Raw genomic sequence first — 19,669 nt, forward strand, 5'->3', positions numbered from 1 at the left:
ATTAATTATCCAGGTTTTTCTTATTATTTATCATTTTAAGTATTTTATTAGTAAGGTAAATCATGAAAACGATATAAAATATGTGTGTATTTATGAAATATAATAGCACGTACAGCTCTGCCTGTAGATACTCAGCTGCGTGTTTCGCAACATGATCTGTTTATCCAATCAGAGTTGAGAATGCGGGGTGTGGCGGAATACGGGTGGGAAAACCTCCGTCTCTCATGCCTGTGTTTCCCATGGCGCCCGCTGTTGCGTTGTTAAGCGGGGGGACATTTTAACTTTGGTTTTAACTTTAATTTTAACTTCACCGCTTTACTATTCTTCATTATTCTAAGGTTCGGTTGACTCGGGACCTGGAGCGGCCATGACTGTGGAGCAGAATGTGCTGCAGCAGCACTCTCAGAAGGTAAAACTGACCTGTCTGTGTGTGTGCGCGTGCGGGTGTGTTTACTCTCAGCCTGCCTGGGACAGCTAGCGTTAGCTTAGCATTAGCATAGCAATAGTAGCAAACTTTTTAAGTGTTAGCGTCGTGAACGCGACAGTGGGTTAACATTTATTCATGGGTTTGTTTTATTTTATTCATTATTTAGACACGCATGGGCTGCGAGTTTGGATTTTATGTAGTGTTGTGGAGCTTTATTGACATGTTAGCTTGTTGGCTAATGGGCTAATGTTGACATTAGCCGGATGACACGCCTAGTAACGCGTTCAGTGGCAAGCTGATAGCTCAGCATGCTGTGTTGTGATCAGCTGTGGTTTATCTTTGTAATATAATTCATTTAATTTAGATTTAGTATGTTTTTTTGTTGTTTGGCCGTTTATACTTTGCTAATTGTGTAGTTTTTGCGCTGCAAGCTAATACAGCCATGCACTACAGGAGTCAAAAGTTTACATACAGTTGTAATAGAAGTGGGTCACTTGGATCTGTAATTAATTGTTCTACTCTATGTATTTATTTATTTATTAGGATTTTAACTTCATGTTTTACACACTTTGGTTACATTCATAACAGGACAGGACAGGTCATGAAATTACTCGTTACACAAGAATCTTCAGCTCACAAGTTTAATGTCACACACAGTCATGGACAATTTTGTGTCTCTAATTCACCTCACCTGCATGTCTTTGGACTGTGGTAGGAAACCCACGCAGACACAAGGAGAACATGCGACCTCCACACAGAAAGGACCCGGACCACCCCACCTGGGGATCGAACCCAGGACCTTCTTGCTGTGAGGCGACAGTGCTACCCACCGAGCCACCGTGCCGTCCCTAAGTTTATTGTGGCTTTTTAAAGTTCACAATATTGTCAAAAGTATTTAGTCTCCTGACCATAAGCTTGATAGACATCCCATTTAAAAAACAAATGGTATTAAACTAAATTGACCTCTGGGTGTTCCGGTCCGGGTCCTTTCTGTGTGGAGTTTGCATGTTCTCCCCGTGTCCATGTGGGTTTCCTCCGGATGCTCCGGTTTCCTCCCACCATCCAAGTGAGGTAAATTGGAGACACTAAATTGTCCATGACTGTGTTCCATATAACCTTGTGAACTGATAAACCTTGTGTAATGAGTAACTACCGTTCCTGTCATGAATGTAACCAAAATGTAAAACATGATGTTAAAATTCTAATAAAACAAACAAACAAACAATCTGTGTGGTCTTTTCAGCTATAACAACAGCCACTTTTCTGAGATGGCTTCTCACAAGACTTTGAAGTATGTCTCTGGAAATTTGTGCCCATTCAATCAATGGAGCATTTGTGTGACTGGGCACTGATGTTTGTCAAGAAATCCTCAGTTGATGTTCCAGTTCATTCCAAAGCTCTAAAGTGGAGCTGAGGTCAGGGCTCTGTGCAGACCACTGCAGGTTCTTTAAACCAAACTTTTCTTAATGTCTTCATATGGCTTGCTTTTTTGCAAAGGGACACAGTCATGCTAAAACAAGAAAGGATCTTCCCTGAACTGTTGCTGCAAAGTTTGAAGCATATAATTTTAATGTGTTACACCTGTTAGCTATTGTTGTGGCTGAAACACAATAATCAATAATTAGAAGGGGTGTCCTAATTTTCTTGTCCATGTGATCTGCAACAAACCTCAGCTGGGCTGCTTCTTACTTTGACCAAAGCCACAAATCCTATGCCAATGTCAAACTTGCATGGGCTTGGGTTTTCTGCCCGATCTTGCCATGAGACCACTGTTCACTTTACTTCGAATCACACGCTGTAGTGATGATCGCTAACAAGGAATTGGGAGGCTGGGCCAAAAATTAAATAAGATCATAGAACTTCCAACACCACACAATTAACAATCCAAGTTGTTTGTCTATTTTTAACTCAGCATATTTCATTTCAAATTCAGGTTTTACCATCTTTTTATCCTGGTCAGAGTCACAGTGGGTCTGGTTTTCCAGGAATTACTGGGCGCAATTCAGTAACACACCTCGGACGAAATGCCAGTCCATTGCTGAGCCAATCATGTCTGTAGGTAGATAGCTGTAGAAGCGTAATTAGTTCAGAGAAATGAGTGTTCCAGTTAATCAGTCAGAAACAGAAAAGTTGCAAAAATAATTTAAATCCCATGATTGTTGTGTTCTTCTATGTTTGCTCCAATGTTTCATTTCATTTTTAAATATGGATAATTGGTGTAATTTTTTGTGTCACATTCTTGTATTTCTCTTTAGAATACTTAGAATATAAAATAAACACCGACCAGGCATAACATTATGACAGGTGAAGTGAATAACACTTCTCTTTATCTCTTTATCACGGCACCTGTTAGTGGGTGGGATATATTAGGCAGCAAGTGAACATTTTATCCTCAAAGTTGATGTGCTAGCAAGGAAGCAGGAAAAATGTTCAAGCGTAAGAATTTGAGCGAGTTTGACAAGGCCCAAATTGTGATGGCTAGACGACTGGGTCAGAGCATCTCCAAAACTGCAGCTCTTGTGGGGTGTTCCCGGTCTGCAGTGGTCAGTATCTATCAAAAGTGGTCCAAGGAAGGAACAGTGGTAAATCGACGACAGGGTCATGGGCAGCCAAGGCTCACTGATGCACGTGGGGAGCGAAGGCTGGCCCGCCCAAAAGGGGGGCCAACACAAAATTAGGAAGGTGGTCATAATGTTATGCCTGATTGGTGTAAACATACCACTCACTTGCATTATTTTGTACTGCATTTTTTATGTCTAAATACATCCACCCTTGCAAGCCACATACAAGCACATAAAGTTGTGCAGTTTTGACACATTTGCTGGAGTACTAAAATCCGAATAGGATATCGCCCACATACAAAACAGCACGGAGGATCAGATGTAAAGTGGGTCAGTGTCAGTTGAGAACTTTACCCGGCGGTCTGGGTGTTTTTTTGGCGTCACTGCTGGTTAAATCACTGTTGTGAAATGCTGGATCTTGTGTCGGCCAAGTAAGAACACAGCTTGGTCAGTTTTCATGTTTTGGTAGGTTATTTAGACAGATGATCTGTAAAGAAGATGGGTTGTAACTTTAATAGGGGTCACAACCAAACATGGAGCAGGTTGCCATGTTGCTACAATGTTGCTGCATCTAGCTGGAAGGGTCTAGATTTATTTAACGCATGTTTAACATGTGTTACTGCTTCATTTATTTCATGTGTGTTTGGCTTTCTTTTTTACTTCTTTTTGCTTTCTTTTTTTACTCAATTTCGCCAACTGTTATTTCCTACGCTGCTGCACTCCCCCACCCTCAGCCTGGTACTGGTACTTAAGTGCTAAGTGGTTATTTCTGACATTCCTTAAGCGAGAGTGCTACTTTCAAATGGTGTGTTTTTCACCTACACACCCATTAAACACGCTCACACATACCGGATCCTTAACAAGAGCACAGGGATGAGTGCTAATGCTTCAAAGAGCACTTAGATGAGAAAAGGTAACATGGTATGATTCCTCCTCTATTTGACATTGACATTTATGACACATGTGGCACCTAGCAGACACGATTATCCACAGCTACCCTTCAAATTTTGGTTTTCATTTTTTCTTATTTTCTGAGAAAAGGTATGATTCCTCCCTTTATGACACTGACATTTATGACACATGTGGCGTTTAGACACTTATCCAAAGCTACTTCTTATTGTTAGCATATACAGTAAGTACAAACAGTTGAGGGTTAAGGGCCTTGCTCAAGAACCCAACGATGTTAACATGGCAGATGTGGTGCTTGAACCAGCAACCCTGTGATTACTAGTGCAATACTATAACTGCTAACCTGTCACTGCCTTCTATCTGCATTTTGCAATTTACACTCATATGCTTTAAAAATTAGAATTAAAACCAGTAACCATGTCAAGTAAAGTAATCTTAAAGAAACCACTGTGTTAGAAACCACAGTTCAAGTCCGCGTGTGAAGATACTAGAGGGAACTTAATTCTGTAGACCTTGGTTTGTGACTCAGCCGATAGCTTAGGTTGAGATCGCTTCCGTAACTAAGGAGGGGCATTGTGAATTGTTTATATGTTGTCATTGCCTTTTCTTGATTTGATTATTCATACAGCTATGCTTAGCATGTATCTAAGCCAAAGGGTGGCTACATTCTTATTGCTTCAACTCTTTCTGAAAGAAGTGTGGACTTCTTTCTACTGGTCCAGGCGACTTGAAGTGGTCTTAGAAAGCTTTAGTCAACAAAATCAAGGCATTCATTTACAGGTCTGTCAATGTCACATAGCCATAGTGATGCTAATGTGCATCTGACTCATTGCTTTCACTATTTATGCCATTTATTCAAGCTGTGATCAGGTATGCACTAGTCAGGCCAGTCAGAATTGTTACATGAATGCCTTGTTACATTGATATTAATTTGTTTTGACAATTTGAAATGACTACAATTAATCAGCACGTTCTACATTTCTACAAAGCTTTGGCAAAAATTGTATCCATTTCTTTGTAATATTTATAATCAAATAATTTTGCCTAAACTATTGATCCTCCAGACCACCCAAGAAGGATGGGCCCTGCTGAGTCTGGTTCCTCTCAAGGTTTCTTCCTGTAATTTTCAGGGAGTTTTTCCTTGCCACAGTCGCCCTCGGCTTGCTCAACAGGGTTTTTTTTATCTGTTGGTCCTGGATTTTGTAAAGTTGCTTTGAGACAATGTCTATTGTAAAAAGCGCTATATAAATAAAGTTGACTTGACTTGATTATTTGTAATAGTGTTTTGTTGTTGAACATAGTGCTTAATTTCCAGGTCAACTTTTTTTAAACCTATACAGCCTCTGTAGTTCAGTAAGGTGTTGCTACAATGGGAAATGACCTGTACAAGAAACACTATGTGAACACCTTGCTGAGACATTGTTGAACAACTGTGCATTAGTATTGAGTTTAGCCAACCTTCACAATGCCCATTCTAATGGAAAGACTTTCTACCAGATATTGAGCATGTCTGTGGAAATTTGTGCTTGTTCTGTTGTTGGATGAAAAGACCCATGGTTGTTTTTCTTGTGGTTGAAGTTACTGCTCTTTACAGGCCATTGAACACCCCCCACACAAAGCTCATTAAACCATGTCACTTTCCTTTCTGCAGCACCAACAGACGTTACTGAATCAGCTTAGGGAAGTAACCGGAACTACAGATGTTCAACTCCTACAGCAGGCCCTACAGGTAACCAAGCTGCTCTGTTGGTTTCAGATTTCATATTAGCTCTTTTAACTTCGTTTTATTGAAGAATTTGACCCAGTTGCTCATCATTTAGTTCCTTGTCAAATGCAATGCTGCGATTGTTTTAGACAGTCTCGATTTCTTTGCAGGTCAGCAACGGTGACCTAGCCGAGGCAGTAGCGTTTCTTACAGAGAAGAATTCGAAGGTCCCACAGCAGGATGAAGCTACCTACTACCAAACAGCCCAGACTGGAAACGACAGATACATCAGCGTGGGCAGCCAGGCAGACTCTAGTATGTTTTGTAAACTGATCTAAAGTTAGGGTTAATCAGACATGATGCTAAAGCTGACATACAGTATTAATTATAGTGAGAGACTAGAACACATTTAACATAATGACAGTATATCGTACAGTCGTAACATTGGCTTATGTAAATGAAGAACGAAATGCATAGACGCCTGGCAAATTAAAGAAAACCAAGGTTTTGGGCTAGCACAAACCATTGGAACATCTTCAGTGCATTGAAGTCTTTTACAAGTCAATTACAAGTCATAAAACTTAAAAACATACCATAGTTGTACATTTGGACCTAGATGTGGCAGCTATGAATCTGTACCATATGATTAACATTCATCAAATCAGCAGTGCTGCTGTTCCTTATGGCTCATTTTATTTGGAACGTGGAGCTCATATTTGTGAGGAACACATTGTGCTCTGTGCTCAGTTGATTGTAGTAAATGTTAAAAGCAGTATTTATGACCTGAAGAAAACCAGCACTTGGAGGAATGTTTAATGGTATCATTACTCATTACCTTAAAGCTATTGGCTTGACCTGACTAGGGAGTCCTGGTGTAGTTTGCAAAGCACCATGGTGGTTAACAGGGACATAAAAACTGTAACTTGTTAGCTAACGTGTCTAAATATTTCATTTCGATTAAAGTGTAACTCCAAGTTAATTAAAATAATTGACATCACTGTTGGTTCATGCTTCTGTTGTTTTAGATGTGATCGATCTAACCGGGGATGATAAAGATGACCTTCAGAGAGCTATCGCTCTCAGTCTGGAGGAATCCAACCGGGCCTTCAGGGAGACCGGCATTACGGACGAGGAGCAGGCAATCAGCAGGTGGTTCCCACACTGTTTCAAAAATATTCTAAACCATTTAAATGTGTTTTTATGATCAATGTTAAACAGCAAGCGATTAAACATTTTGGTCCAGGCTGCATGAAGTTTGCTTTAGCCGTATGTCACTCCCTATTGTTCACTTGAATACACTATAAGCCCAAAAGTATGTGAACCCTCTCCCAGTTATTAAGTTTAGGTGTTTCCATTTCCATTTTCCAGTTCTGAAAATTTGCAGGCACTTTTATACAAACAGGGCAAACAGTTGAGGGTTAAGAGTCTTGCACTGGGGCTCAATATCCAGATCCAAGTTCCAAGTTCCAAATCTTAGTGCTGTCTACACAGACATGTTTGGCTGGAGCTAGTGTGCAAGTGCTAACAGTCTTGTCATTGTCAGTGCACTCTCAGTGCCAGTCCCAAGCCTGGATAAAATAAGGACGGTTACATAAGGAAGGGTATCCGGCTTAAAGACTAAGTGCTAAGTCTGGAATACAGACCAAAATGATCTGCTGTGTCGACCCTGAAATACAGGAGCAGCCGAAAGTAAAAAACAGTTAACCACTGTAGCCAGAAATCTTCAAAGTTATCAGATCTTTATCATCACTGCAGCTGTTCAAAATGGATTAGAAGTGAACTAGCAGTGTAACTGTCAGCTTTGGTGTGTTGTCGCACAGGGTGTTGGAGGCCAGCATAGCTGAGAACAAGGCAAGCTTGAAACGCACTCACACTGAAGTATGGAGTGACTCACCCAACCCTCATGACAGGAAGAGGCAGGGCAACTGCCCTGTGGGTCTGAAGAATGTGGGCAACACCTGCTGGTTCAGTGCCGTCATACAGGTGAGCTTCTATGAGCTTGAACCTTGCTGCTCTGTACCTGCTTTGCTTTGAAAGTGAATGAATCTGAAAAGGCTGTTTTGCATTGTAATTCACTTATGCTGATGTGCTGCATTGACCTGTTACTTACAGATCTTCATGTGTAGAGTTAAACATGCAATTAAACTCCATATAAACACCAAATGTTTGGTTTTAATGCATAAAGCACACTGAGAGGTTTGGGGTTCAGCGTTTTTTTAATTGGGAAGAAGCATCAACTGGAGGAAATGAATTGAAAAAACTTTTAATCGACTATGCAGGTTACCAGTTAATTACTGACATCCTCGGTGTCAACATTTAATACCTCAATTTCAAGGGTAGTGGAAGACACCCTGAGCTGAGCTTAAATGCATTTCTTTAAGTGAAAACGATTTGAGGTGTGCTGGTCAGGCTGTTTTGCTGACTGTGCACGACACCTCTCTGATAGGAGTGTGGCGTGTGGCGATTTTTAATGGGGTGCTGCAGTAAAAACAGAACCCAGGGTGAGCTATGTGTTCAGGCCACCGGATCCAACATCACATGCTGTTTGGCTGCAATTTGTAATCGGACTCCTGAAGAAGCCACTGCATGGGGTACTGTTGACATTCTGAGCTGTGTGTACTTGGGTATTAATAGTGAAGTCAGGTCTCTCACATAAGTATCAACAACATGCTTTATTTCACCCGTAACAAAAATCTCGGCCTAGCTTTCTTTTCTAGAGGAAATCCTAAAAGATATTTTGTTGCCGATCTGTTCAAAAATGTTTTGAGATTAAACATGTTTCCTTGATCAAATTCATTAATGATTTGTCTGGGATTAAAAACTGCAGTAGCTTATTATACAAGCTACCCAGTAACTTTTAAAGGAGTGGATCTCAACCTCTAACCTTCATGTTGCAAGAGCAGCTGAAGTACACGCATGGTTGATGTTCACACTTCTACTGAGTACAGTTATTAATAGTCTTTATTATTATTGCAGATCTAAAATGCATTTCAAATCAATGTTACCATGGTGTTTAACAATCATTTTAAAAAACACTTTTGTTTTTATTTTCTGTTATTTTACATTTTCAGTCCTTGTTCAACTTGCTGGAGTTTCAGAGATTGGTGTTGAACTACTCACCCCCTGCCAGAGTGCATGATTTACCCCGAAATCAAAAGGTAAGCTCAGAAGGAAAAAAAATCACCTCAGAAACCACCTGTTAACATCATGTTTTACACACCTTGGTCTCACTTATGACAGGACAGGTACTTACTGGTTACATAAGATTCATCAGTTCACAAGTTCAATGTCAAACACAGTCACTGATAATTCTCCAATTCACCTGATTGCACCTGACTGTGGGAGGAAACCGGAGCTTCCGGAGGAAACCCACACAGACATGGGGAGAACACGCAAACGGCACACAGAAAGAACCCGAAACACTTCACCTGGGAATCAAACCCAGGACCTTCCTGCTGTGAGGCGATAGTGCTACCCACTGTGTCACCCTTCGCTCACGTTAATAATCCGACTAATGGCTTAATTAGTATAGAATATGTCCATGTACAGTATATGCCTCAGTCGGAATAGACTCGTTTGATTGATGTCATTCTGAAATAGTAGTAAATATAGAAGTAAATATATAAATAGAAGTGGAATAGCCATGCAGACCAATTACAATTCCAGTCAAAGTGTTAGTATGGTCTTTGCATGTGCATTTACGTCATTGTGGAAGTTAACAAAATTCACGGTCTGCAAAAGTTTAAAAAGACTTATGTGCTTAGAATGTTGCAGGACATAAAATATTTCTCTTGCCCCCTCTTTATTAAGTAAATGTGAAGTATATTTTCCAGAACCAACTATAAAAGCAATTAAAAAAATGCACCAGCTGAACTCAGCAACTGGGCTGACGTCCTTCTGCTCTTCTTACTCTGGACATGATGCGCATTGTCATGGTAACGTGTACTAAGTGGTACTCTGAACATGGACGTCATTTGAATCGGGTTACTTGTAGCGTGCATGTAAGTGGAGATTGCTGAGTAGAGTGCGCATATCGACACCTCAGTCTTGGTCTATAATTGATAGATTGGTGGAAATTTTTGCATGTAAACATAGTCTTGAGAAAAATCCTATATGCCCCATTGTTTATCCAGCAATGAAAATGACACACTTCTTCTCATACTCAATTACTATTTTTAACATACTTGATTTTTTGTTATTTGTGTTTTCAGGAGCACAGGAACCTGCCTTTTATGCAGGAGCTGCGAAATCTCTTTTCTTTAATGGTGGGCTCTCGGAGGAAGTATGTTGACCCATCCAGGGCTGTGGAGATCCTCAAGGATGCCTTTAAATCCAGCGAGTCCCAGCAGGTTAGCCCTACTGCCATCAGAGCTGAGTTAGGATGAATATATTCTGATGCCCAACCGCTAGCCTTCAATAGTTAATTAAACCTGACTCTTAAGAGCGCTCGGGCGGCGCAACGATTTAATGCACACTACTCACAAGTTTCAATCTCAGGAGAGCCATCAATCTGGCTGGGCGTCCACACAAACACAATTGGCCATGTTTGAGAGAAGTAAGGACGGATGGGGTCTCTTCCTGCTGTTGCTGCAGCATGCGATCTCTGGGTTGGTCCGGGAGAGTCGGGGGAAGTCACATGGAGCTTAGCATGGCTCTCCGTATGCGATATGGCTCTGTGTTAGAATCCAATACTGGCAGGTGATTCATACATTCGGGAATCGGAAATGACTAGATTGGGAGATAAAGGGGTAGCAATCCCCCCAAAATCAGGCTCTTGCATTTTAGATGTATTTTAAAATATGTTATGGATTAGCTGTAATAGTCACTGTAATGCACAATGATTCTTTAGCATGTTTCACTGACATGTAAAAACTCCTGTTCTTTACAATGCAAAAAAAAAAACATAGTCCAGACCTACTAAAAATGATTTTTTGTGTTTGTGTTTACAGCAGGATGTTAGCGAGTTCACTCATAAACTGCTTGACTGGCTGGAAGACGCCTTTCAAATGAAAGCAGAGGAGGACAGGTAAGCATGGGAGAACATTACTTTGAATTCCATTTCTAACACATCACCAGCTATCCTGCTCTATTCATGTTTACGTTGCTTCCTCGTCAATCAAAATGAGCTATTAACGTCACATTTTAGCTATGCTAACTATTAGCTGCACATCACATTAGCGAAAAAGCGGCTTTTGGGTACTAGACTGATCTGTTCTGTTGAGCAAACAGTTGATGTCCTGTTGGCTCCAAATGATTCAGTTTCTGTATCATCTTTACAGAGAGGGAGAGAAGCCAAAGAACCCGATGGTAGAGCTGTTTTACGGGCGCTTTTTGGCTGTAGGTGTTCTTGAAGGTGAGGCATTATGGAAGTGATGCTCTGCTGATGTTATTAACATTGATTTCTAAGGTCTGACTGAAGCTGTGCTGATCATGCATGACCGCGCTAAGGGTTCACATGAGCTGTAATTAGCCAATCATGAACAGACTTAAGCAGTTAATAAACCGTGAATATTGCACTGTGTATAATGCATATAAAGGTGTATAATGCAGTGTTTATAATGCTTATAGTGCACTTTGTATAATGCACTGTGTGTAATGCATAAAAAGTTAATACACAGTGTATATGCATGGTGTATAATGCACTGGGTGAAGGCATGTAAGAGTAGTACACAGTGTATATTCCACTGTGTATAATTCATCTTTGTGCACTGTGTATAATGCCTATATAATAGTGCACTGTATAATGCATGTACACAGGTAATGCACTTTGTATAATGTATATATACTTAATGCACTGTATAATGCACTGCATATAATTAATTGAAGGGTAATGCACTGTCTATAATGCATATCTTCTTTTTCCACTCTAAGCATCTCAAACTATGTGTTTTGGACCTCTCTGTCCACAGGGGCATAGTCATGCTAAAACCCATCCTTTGCTAAACTGTTTCTCAAAGTTGGAAACATAGAATTGATCTTATTTTATTTATTACTTTTTTCCCCTATGTTAGCAATAGGAGTGGCTCATTAATTAGAAGAGGTTGCCACATACTACTGGCCGTATAGTGTGTTTCATTTTAAATTTTCTTATCCCTACAAGATGAATTGTCTAGAAAGTGTGGGTCACTATGCTCTTATGACCCACTTCCAAAGAAGAAAAATGTTTGATGTAGTTTACTCTTATTGTGTATTCTTTACAGGTTTTATTTTCACAATATCTCCTAGACCCTCATGTACATTTTTCTTCTTCAGGAAAGAAATTTGAGAACACTGAGATGTTTGGGCAGTACCCGCTGCAGGTGAATGGCTTTAAAGACCTCCATGAATGTTTGGAGGCCGCTATGGTGGAAGGCGAGATCGAGTCCTTGCATTCTGCAGAAAATAGTGCCAAGTCTGGACAGGAGGTCAGTATTCAAAAAAGAGTAAAAAAAGAATTTTGCTATTTGCAAAATAGGGTCCAAATGTTGCAATTTTTGATGGGAGCTGTCTGAAACTCTATGGCTATCATTGGCTGGCCAGTGTTTGGAACTCCTTAGCAGCTGTTCTCTGTGAATCAGACCTTCTCTTAGACAGGTGATGAAAGCTGTGATCATGTGATCTACCTTAATCAGCCTAAGGTTAAACAAAACAGTAGGCATACATTCCTTTTCAGGGCAACTGCAAAGTACAGCTTGCAAGAAATGAGTATTGGAAGCAGCAGTTCTTTACAGGCACAAGATTTAGTAGACATCGCATTATGCAAAACAGCGTCTCATGACGATCATCTAAAAAAAAAAAAAAAAAAAAAAACGATGATACCAAATTATACCAAAGCTAGCTCTCTGGTGGTGTGTCCACCACTACACTGTAACTCTTATACACTAGCTCACGGTCTGACTGTTGGTGGGGTTTGAAAAGGCCGAAGCCCCGTGATGAATTGACATCTTGTCTAGGGTGTGTAACTGCATTGCGCCTAGTGATTTTAGGGAAGCCAGATCCACTGTGACCCTGACCAGGATAAAGCAGTGGTAAAACATGAGAATGCATGAATTGTTTGTTTTCAGCACTGGTTCACCGAACTCCCTCCAGTTTTGACCTTTGAGCTGTCACGGTTTGAGTTCAACCAAGCCTTAGGCCGACCTGAGAAGATCCACAATAAGCTGGAGTTTCCACCTATGCTTTACATGGACAGGTAAGTGAGCTACCTAACAAAATACAAATGACTGAATGACTTGTAACTTCGCAGTGTCTACATGCACTTTACATAATGCTCTCTCTCCTGTTTTATGGTCAGAGGTTAGAGGTTAAATGAGTGTTGCTCTCATTTTGCTTATTGGTAACCCTCACCACTCACAGGGCGGATGTCCCTCCTACAAAGCTCTTATCAAAGCAGAAGTTTGATGTGTATGAGCAACTAGCAAATGGAATCTAACCGAGCAGCAAGAGCTGTGACTTTCTGTTGATTTTTGTTTGAGCGCTGCTTATTAGAATATTAGGTTTCACTCACACAGTTGTCAGATCACACGCTCATATAACTTACCATTCCACGACGCCATATTTCAACACAGAACACTGCAGGCCAAGTATACAAATATGGGCTGTCCGCTCGCCTGAAATTAAGGCTAGTCTGATGAACACAGGCAGCAGCTTTTTAGAATGAAAAATCAGGAAATCTCATGTCCTCATAGGTACATGGACAGAAATCGGGACATCACACGGATCAAGCGAGAGGAGATCAGGAGACTGAAGGAGCACCTGACTGTTCTCCAACAGAGACTGGAGAGGTGAGTCTCAAAGAGTCAGCCAGGTAAACTGTATATTCAAAAGCATGTGAAAAGCTTTTTAGACTTCCCATTCCAAAACCATGGACCTTTAAGTTTGACGCGAACCCCTCAGCCTCATTAAACACTTTTGGGATGGTTCACTTTCCTTTACACTAGACCTACACTGGACCTTTATGGACCTCACTTTGTGCACAGAGGCAAAGTCATGCTGGAACTGGAAAGTTCTTTAATGCATAAAATTAGGAGTAACAATACTTTTTCAGCCAAAATGGCTATTTTTATCTTAATACGTTCATGAAACATGATAGTTTTCTGTAGTTCTATTAGGAACAACACAAATTTGTAATAACGCATTTTTAAAAAACGGATTTTTCCATCCGCCCACATAATTTTGTCCATATGCAGTATAATATGAGACAGCAGGAATATCTCTAGTGTTAAGTGAACTAGTAGAATTTATTTGGGTGGATGTGATCTTAACACTATTAAAGCTAATTTAGCACTAGAGATTTTGCTGTGTTTCTTGAAGCGTCTCAGACTTTGTAGCTGTGTAAATGAAAACCGTCACACTGTAAATATTTGCTGAGGAACTTGGCAGCAGTGTAGTTTATGAACACCAGAGTGGAGACTCACTGTCTCGGTGGCAGTCAAGGCAGCAGCATGGTTTGTTTAGTTTCCATTTATAGATCATGAAATCTGGATGGTGCACTTTCTCACAAACTCTCTCTCCCTCCCTGCTTCCCACAATGTTCTTTCTGACTGTTGTAGGTATCTGAGCTATGGTTCAGGCCCCAAGAGGTTTCCTCTAGCGGATGTGCTCCAGTATGCCATGGAGTTTGCTTCCAGCAAGCCTGTGTGCACTTCACCCATAGAAGATGTTGATACATCAGCGCCACCTGGTGGCACAACTACCCTGCTGCCTCCTGCACAAAGGCAAGACCCAATTACTACTACTATTTAGACTTCAGTTCATGTATAAAACCAAGGTTAACTGTAACTGTGGCCAGGCAGGTGTGCTGCTGCTCCATATGTTTGGAACCATACAAAACTCAAAAGTCTTGGAAATCATTTTACACCCTTTGCTCTTTTGGGGGCAATGAAATAATGTCTTTTTCAGCTTTTCTGACAGCTCTTCAGTTTTCACCATGGTTGCAACTCATCTTGAACTCTTGAATCTCTGGGTGCTGAAACAAATTAAGGCTCATTATTGATTCGCAATGATTTAATCATGTTGCAACCCAACTTTAGGTCCCACAAACTAGCAATAGATTTAGGTATTAACAAAATATTCTGCTCATCTAAATCACAAATTCATTCATTTTCTTTATTTTATTTGCTGCATCATTTAAACAATAAAGTTGATGGTGACCTGATAACCACAGGAACAACAGTTTTACAGAGAGCAGTAAGCTAAATTAATTAATACTAAAGCTTTACAAGTCATTAAAGAAAACATAAATGAGGCTAGTGTGACTATTAGAGCTGTGTTTAATCTTTAACTACCACAGCATTAAGCTAAAAATAGGTCTGATTTTTTGGAATTTAAGACTGGCCAAAATGTAATTAAAGCCAGATAATTTTAGACCACTGATGTTTTAAAGCTGTAATTGCCAACAGCAGGATGGCAACATCGTACTCAATTTGTGATGCCTAAATACACCCCTCCACACATGATCAATTTAGTGTTTTTTAAGCAGATGTTGGTTTATGCCTCTAAATCAGTTCTTTATTCATGTATAGTTCTAAGTACGAAATGTAAAGTGAGTATTTGCACTGGAAGCATGTTAAATGGCAAAAATAAAGGGGTTGAAAACCTCTCTCACTTCACTGTGAATCTGGCACACATTTTTATGCACTTCATTAGATTAATCAGACTTTAATTAGCATAATGATGACACTAGTAATTCATAACATTTTAATTGAAACACTCTTCTCTACAGTACGGCAGAGCAGGGTCCCTTGGCCCCTCCTGAGGGCTCTGCATCGGTTCCACAGCAACCCCAACAGCAGCAGCAGCAGCAGCAACAGCAGCAGCAGCAACAGCCGCCGCAACAGCGTGTACTCATTCACAAGCCCTTCACCCAATCACGGGTGCCTCCTGACCTGCCCATGCACCCTGCCCCTCGCCACATAACGGAGGAGGAGCTGCACGTGCTCGAAAACTGTCTACACCGCTGGAGGAACGAGGTGGAGAATGACACAAGAGGTATAGATACAGATCCAACACATACACATAAAAATCTAGAACGTCATGATTATACACTAGATGGCTAAAAGTATGCGGACACCCTTCTTAATTATTGAGTTATTGTGTTTAGAAGTTCAGCTCAGGCACACCTATTGCTAACTGGTGTATAAAATAAATTAAATTTAGTTACATCCATCCAAATGAACTAGAATGTAGATTGTGAGCCAGACCTTGGCTCTCATCAGTACCAGACCTCTGTTCACACACTGTTCTTTAGACTAAATAGTCACAAACATTTGTGGAAAGCTGTATCAGAAGAGTGGAGGCTTGTATAGCCACACAGGTGAAGGCAACACTACTCTCATGTCTGTAGCGTTGAATGGAATGCCCATCAAAGTCATGATGTCAAGTGACCACACATTTTTGGTCATATTCTAACACAGCTTGCTGCATGATTAATCCCTGAATGAGCAGGGAATCGTTAGAAATGTAAATCACAAATGCCATGGTCTCAACTTAATCTACCACTTTGCTTTTTCAGATCTTCAGGGCAGTATATCTAGAATTCACAGAACCATTGAGCTAATGTACTCTGACAAGGCCATGATGCAGGTAAGCTTTTTGTTACATATGCATGTACACTCACAGGTCCAACATCAGACTGAAATGATCAAAGTGTCATACTCACACCTGCTTGCAAGCAGGATTCTTCACAGGAGGAAGCTAGGAGCACCACAGATCCCAGAGTTTCTCTCCTATCAAAGCGTAGTCATTGAATTGTTTTGATAGAGTCACAGGTGCTCAGCTGGCGGAGTGGTCTATTACGCTAGCTAGAATCGGGTTCGAATCTCAACAGTGCTACCAGAAAAGCTACTAAATTCTATTCATGTGAATGCTTATTTATGTTTCAGGTGCCGTACCGACTTCATGCTGTTCTGGTGCATGAAGGTCAGGCCAACGCAGGTCACTATTGGGCGTACATCAATGATGCACAGCACCGCTGTTGGATGAAGTACAATGACATCTCTGTGACCAAGTCGTCCTGGGAGGAGCTGATGAGGGACTCGTTTGGCGGCTACCGAAACGCCAGCGCTTACTGCCTCATGTACATCGATGACAAGAAGCCTTTTCTTATCCAAGGTGACCATAAAGCAGTAAAGGCAGTCGTGATCACACGTTTTATTGCTTCTGGCTGTTGGATAGCTGTATTTTATAAATAATTGCAACACATACGCGTTTGTCAGAAAAACATTCTGCAGCTGCTAATTTGCTGGTGTAGAACGGTCAGGATTAGGAAGGAGTTTATTAGAGGGTCAGTGCAGGTAGGATGTTTAGAAGACAAAAATAGGGAGTCAAGAATGAAATGTGAACTTGACTTTGTGTGTGTATGTGATTGCTATGATTTTGCATATCTCAGAAGAGTTTGATAAGGAGACGGGCCAGGTGCTGAGTGGGTTGGATAAACTGCCTTCGGATCTGAAGGAGTACGTGAAGCAAGACAACCAGCTGTTTGAGCGTGAGCTGGAGGAGTGGGATGCCATGCAGGCCAGGAAAGCTCAGCAGGAGAAGCTGGCCATGGCTGCAGCCGCCGCCGCTGCTTCTCCTCGGCCTATGAGTGCAGAGCCCAGTCCTGCTGAAAACACAGGTTAGCATTTCTTGCAACTTACATCTACTATATCAAACATGCGATCAGCTTAACGTGTCACTTCGTTTTCTTTTTTTGTGTTTTAAACTGTTGGCAAGCAGGACACCTAACCAAAAGTATGTGGACCCCCCCTCCTAATTATTACGTTCATGTGTGTGAGCAGTGTACATGATCTGATGATGAAGATCTGAAATATATAATATGCAGCCTCAGAAAACCTCATTACAATGCAGCTTCACCAACTTTGCAAGCCTAGTGTAAAATGTTAAAATATTAGAATTTTAAAAGCGATTACAGCTTAATGTACTGATTGTGCCAGCACCACAACCAGACAGTAGGACTTACTGTTACATTGTTCTTCAAGTAGCTAAATCTCCAGTCACCCGTACCTCAAACCGGGTGCTCCGGTTTCCTCCCACAGTCCAAAGACATGCAAGTGAGGTGAATTGGAGACACTAAATTGGAGCTTTGTAACTGACACACACCCCCTCTGACAAGTGTGCAGTACCGACTGCCTCTTTTCACCTGCACAAAGCGAGTTCATATGCAGATCAGCCTTGTGCACAGAGAGCCACAACCTGATTGGCATTATTCCCCAATTCTGTGCAGGCGCCATCAATCAGCTAGCAGAGGTCGTAATTGCACCAGTTATGAGGAACTTGGGTCTGGCTCGTTCCACCCTGAACAACAGCCAATCGTTGTTCTTGAGGCCGCCCAGCCCAGTCGGGTGGCAGAGCTGATATTCAAAACGATGTATTCAAAATCCCAGCGCTGGTGTGCTAGCATATTTTACCGCTGCGCCACCTGAGCGGCCAGGGCCAGTTATTTCTGTTAAATGCCCAATCAGACCTGAGTTATTTTTTTTTGTCCTGCATTTTAAGCATCTCATACAATTCCAGAACTGAAAGCCAGTTGTCAGAAACCTCATTAAATAGTGCTAAGACATGCCGAGTGGCCTAATTAATATCTCTGTGTGTGCATTTCTTTGTTAACCTTCAGTTTGTCAGCAAGACCCTGAATACATGGAACAGCCATCACCCACTGACGACTCCAAACACCTGCAGGAGGACACTGAGAGAGCCATCTCCAAAGCAGCAGCTGAACAGGAAGGGAAGAGTCCTGAAGCTCTGCTCAGTGCTGTAAGAACACACACACACACACACACACACACACACACGCACACACACAGACACACACACAGTGATGAGCCAGACAAGGGCTGTCTGGGTCGGCTCCTGTGGGGCCGCTTAGCTGGTTTGCTCTCTTTTCATTATGATGAAACTCAATGGAACCTACTGAGACGCTCTGTTAGACTGGTTTGACGGGGAAGTGGGTGTTTAATTTTGAATTGTAATGACTGTCTGGATTTTTTTCTGATGCGACTTTAAAAGCATGTCAGTCCACTCAAGCTAGTGTTTTCAGTCTGTCTGATGCAACACAGTGTAGTTGGAATTATCCAGTTCATCAAATAATTGTTTCACACGTATTTTACTCCTGAAGTTATACACTACACAGCCAAAAGTATGTGGACACAGTTATTGAGTGTAGGCGTTTCAACCCTTGGGCCCTTGAAAGGTCCATAAAGACATGGTGAGTTTGGTGAGTTTGTCTGTAAGGAGGCCTCATCTCAGCTTCACGGAATAGCACCAGCATAAATTGGAAGGTTGATTACAAGCCAGACCGTCTCGTCCAGTACTGGTGTCTGACTTCATAAATCCTTCCTTTGGCTGAATGTGCACAAAATCAAGGCCTTTGAATAAAAGAGAAGGTTGTTATTGGAAAGGATCATGGATTGTCCAACAAGCTCATGAACAGGTGTCCACATACTTTTGACTTCATAGAGGTAATCATTAAAGCACTACGTCTCTTCCTGGACCTTTCAAAACACCACCAGCCACTTGGACATCAATATGTGCCTGTGTTCTTGATTGATTTAGAATTTGGGAACATTACTGAAGGGATTTCAGTAAGGGTCGGGCACCGGTTTCAAGCCAGGCTTGGCTCACTTGACATGGGCAGCTCTAGCAAAGCTAAAAATTGATGTCGGTGGCATCCTAAAGTAGTGCCACGCTCTATAGTCTGACACATTGTACTACTGGTATTTGTCTATGAAGACTACATTCTGGCAGGGTAGGTAGCGAGTGAATGCACACTTTTGGCTTGTTTGTCATTTATTCATATCTAATGTATTTTGATGCTAGATTAAAGTAATAAGCCACGAGAGTCGCGTCGTGCCAGAACATCCTTCCCCGTGATAAAATCATAGCAGTAACGCACGGTCTCAAGTGGCTTATTGCTTTTATAAAACGGCGGTCAACATAAAATATAATAAAATACAACAATGTTCAATTTATAAATGTTTATATTTACAAAAACACTTACAAAAAGCATTCTTCCGCGAAATCAGGTAGTCCGTTAACAGTGTTGCTAGGCAACATGAGGGCGAACATAACATTCACAATAAACATTCC

The 19,669-nt window shown here is 41.2% G+C and overlaps 1 protein-coding gene across 3 annotated transcripts in view; it reads left to right on the plus strand.

Annotated features, from left to right (window-relative positions):
- Positions 1-241: 241 nt before the first annotated feature.
- Positions 242-19,669, plus strand: part of usp25 (ubiquitin specific peptidase 25) — a 39,854-nt gene continuing 20,426 nt past the window's right edge. For 2 of the 3 annotated variants that reach the window (XM_063014783.1, XM_063014785.1), the window contains exons 1-18: positions 242-409; positions 5,549-5,626; positions 5,773-5,917; positions 6,628-6,751; positions 7,423-7,585; positions 8,674-8,760; positions 9,814-9,951; positions 10,552-10,628; positions 10,882-10,955; positions 11,855-12,006; positions 12,646-12,773; positions 13,270-13,365; positions 14,134-14,298; positions 15,306-15,571; positions 16,095-16,165; positions 16,465-16,693; positions 16,971-17,198; positions 18,198-18,337. In XM_063014783.1, the coding sequence (XP_062870853.1) occupies positions 368-409; positions 5,549-5,626; positions 5,773-5,917; positions 6,628-6,751; positions 7,423-7,585; positions 8,674-8,760; positions 9,814-9,951; positions 10,552-10,628; positions 10,882-10,955; positions 11,855-12,006; positions 12,646-12,773; positions 13,270-13,365; positions 14,134-14,298; positions 15,306-15,571; positions 16,095-16,165; positions 16,465-16,693; positions 16,971-17,198; positions 18,198-18,337 (2,403 nt within the window). In that variant the 5' untranslated portion in view covers positions 242-367. The remainder of the gene's footprint in view (positions 410-5,548; positions 5,627-5,772; positions 5,918-6,627; positions 6,752-7,422; positions 7,586-8,673; positions 8,761-9,813; positions 9,952-10,551; positions 10,629-10,881; positions 10,956-11,854; positions 12,007-12,645; positions 12,774-13,269; positions 13,366-14,133; positions 14,299-15,305; positions 15,572-16,094; positions 16,166-16,464; positions 16,694-16,970; positions 17,199-18,197; positions 18,338-19,669) is intronic. The other variant, XM_063014784.1, reaches the window with a different exon arrangement.

The sequence above is a fragment of the Trichomycterus rosablanca genome, chromosome 18 (genome assembly GCF_030014385.1).
Source record: "Trichomycterus rosablanca isolate fTriRos1 chromosome 18, fTriRos1.hap1, whole genome shotgun sequence".
NCBI classification, from domain to species: Eukaryota; Metazoa; Chordata; class Actinopteri; order Siluriformes; family Trichomycteridae; genus Trichomycterus; species Trichomycterus rosablanca.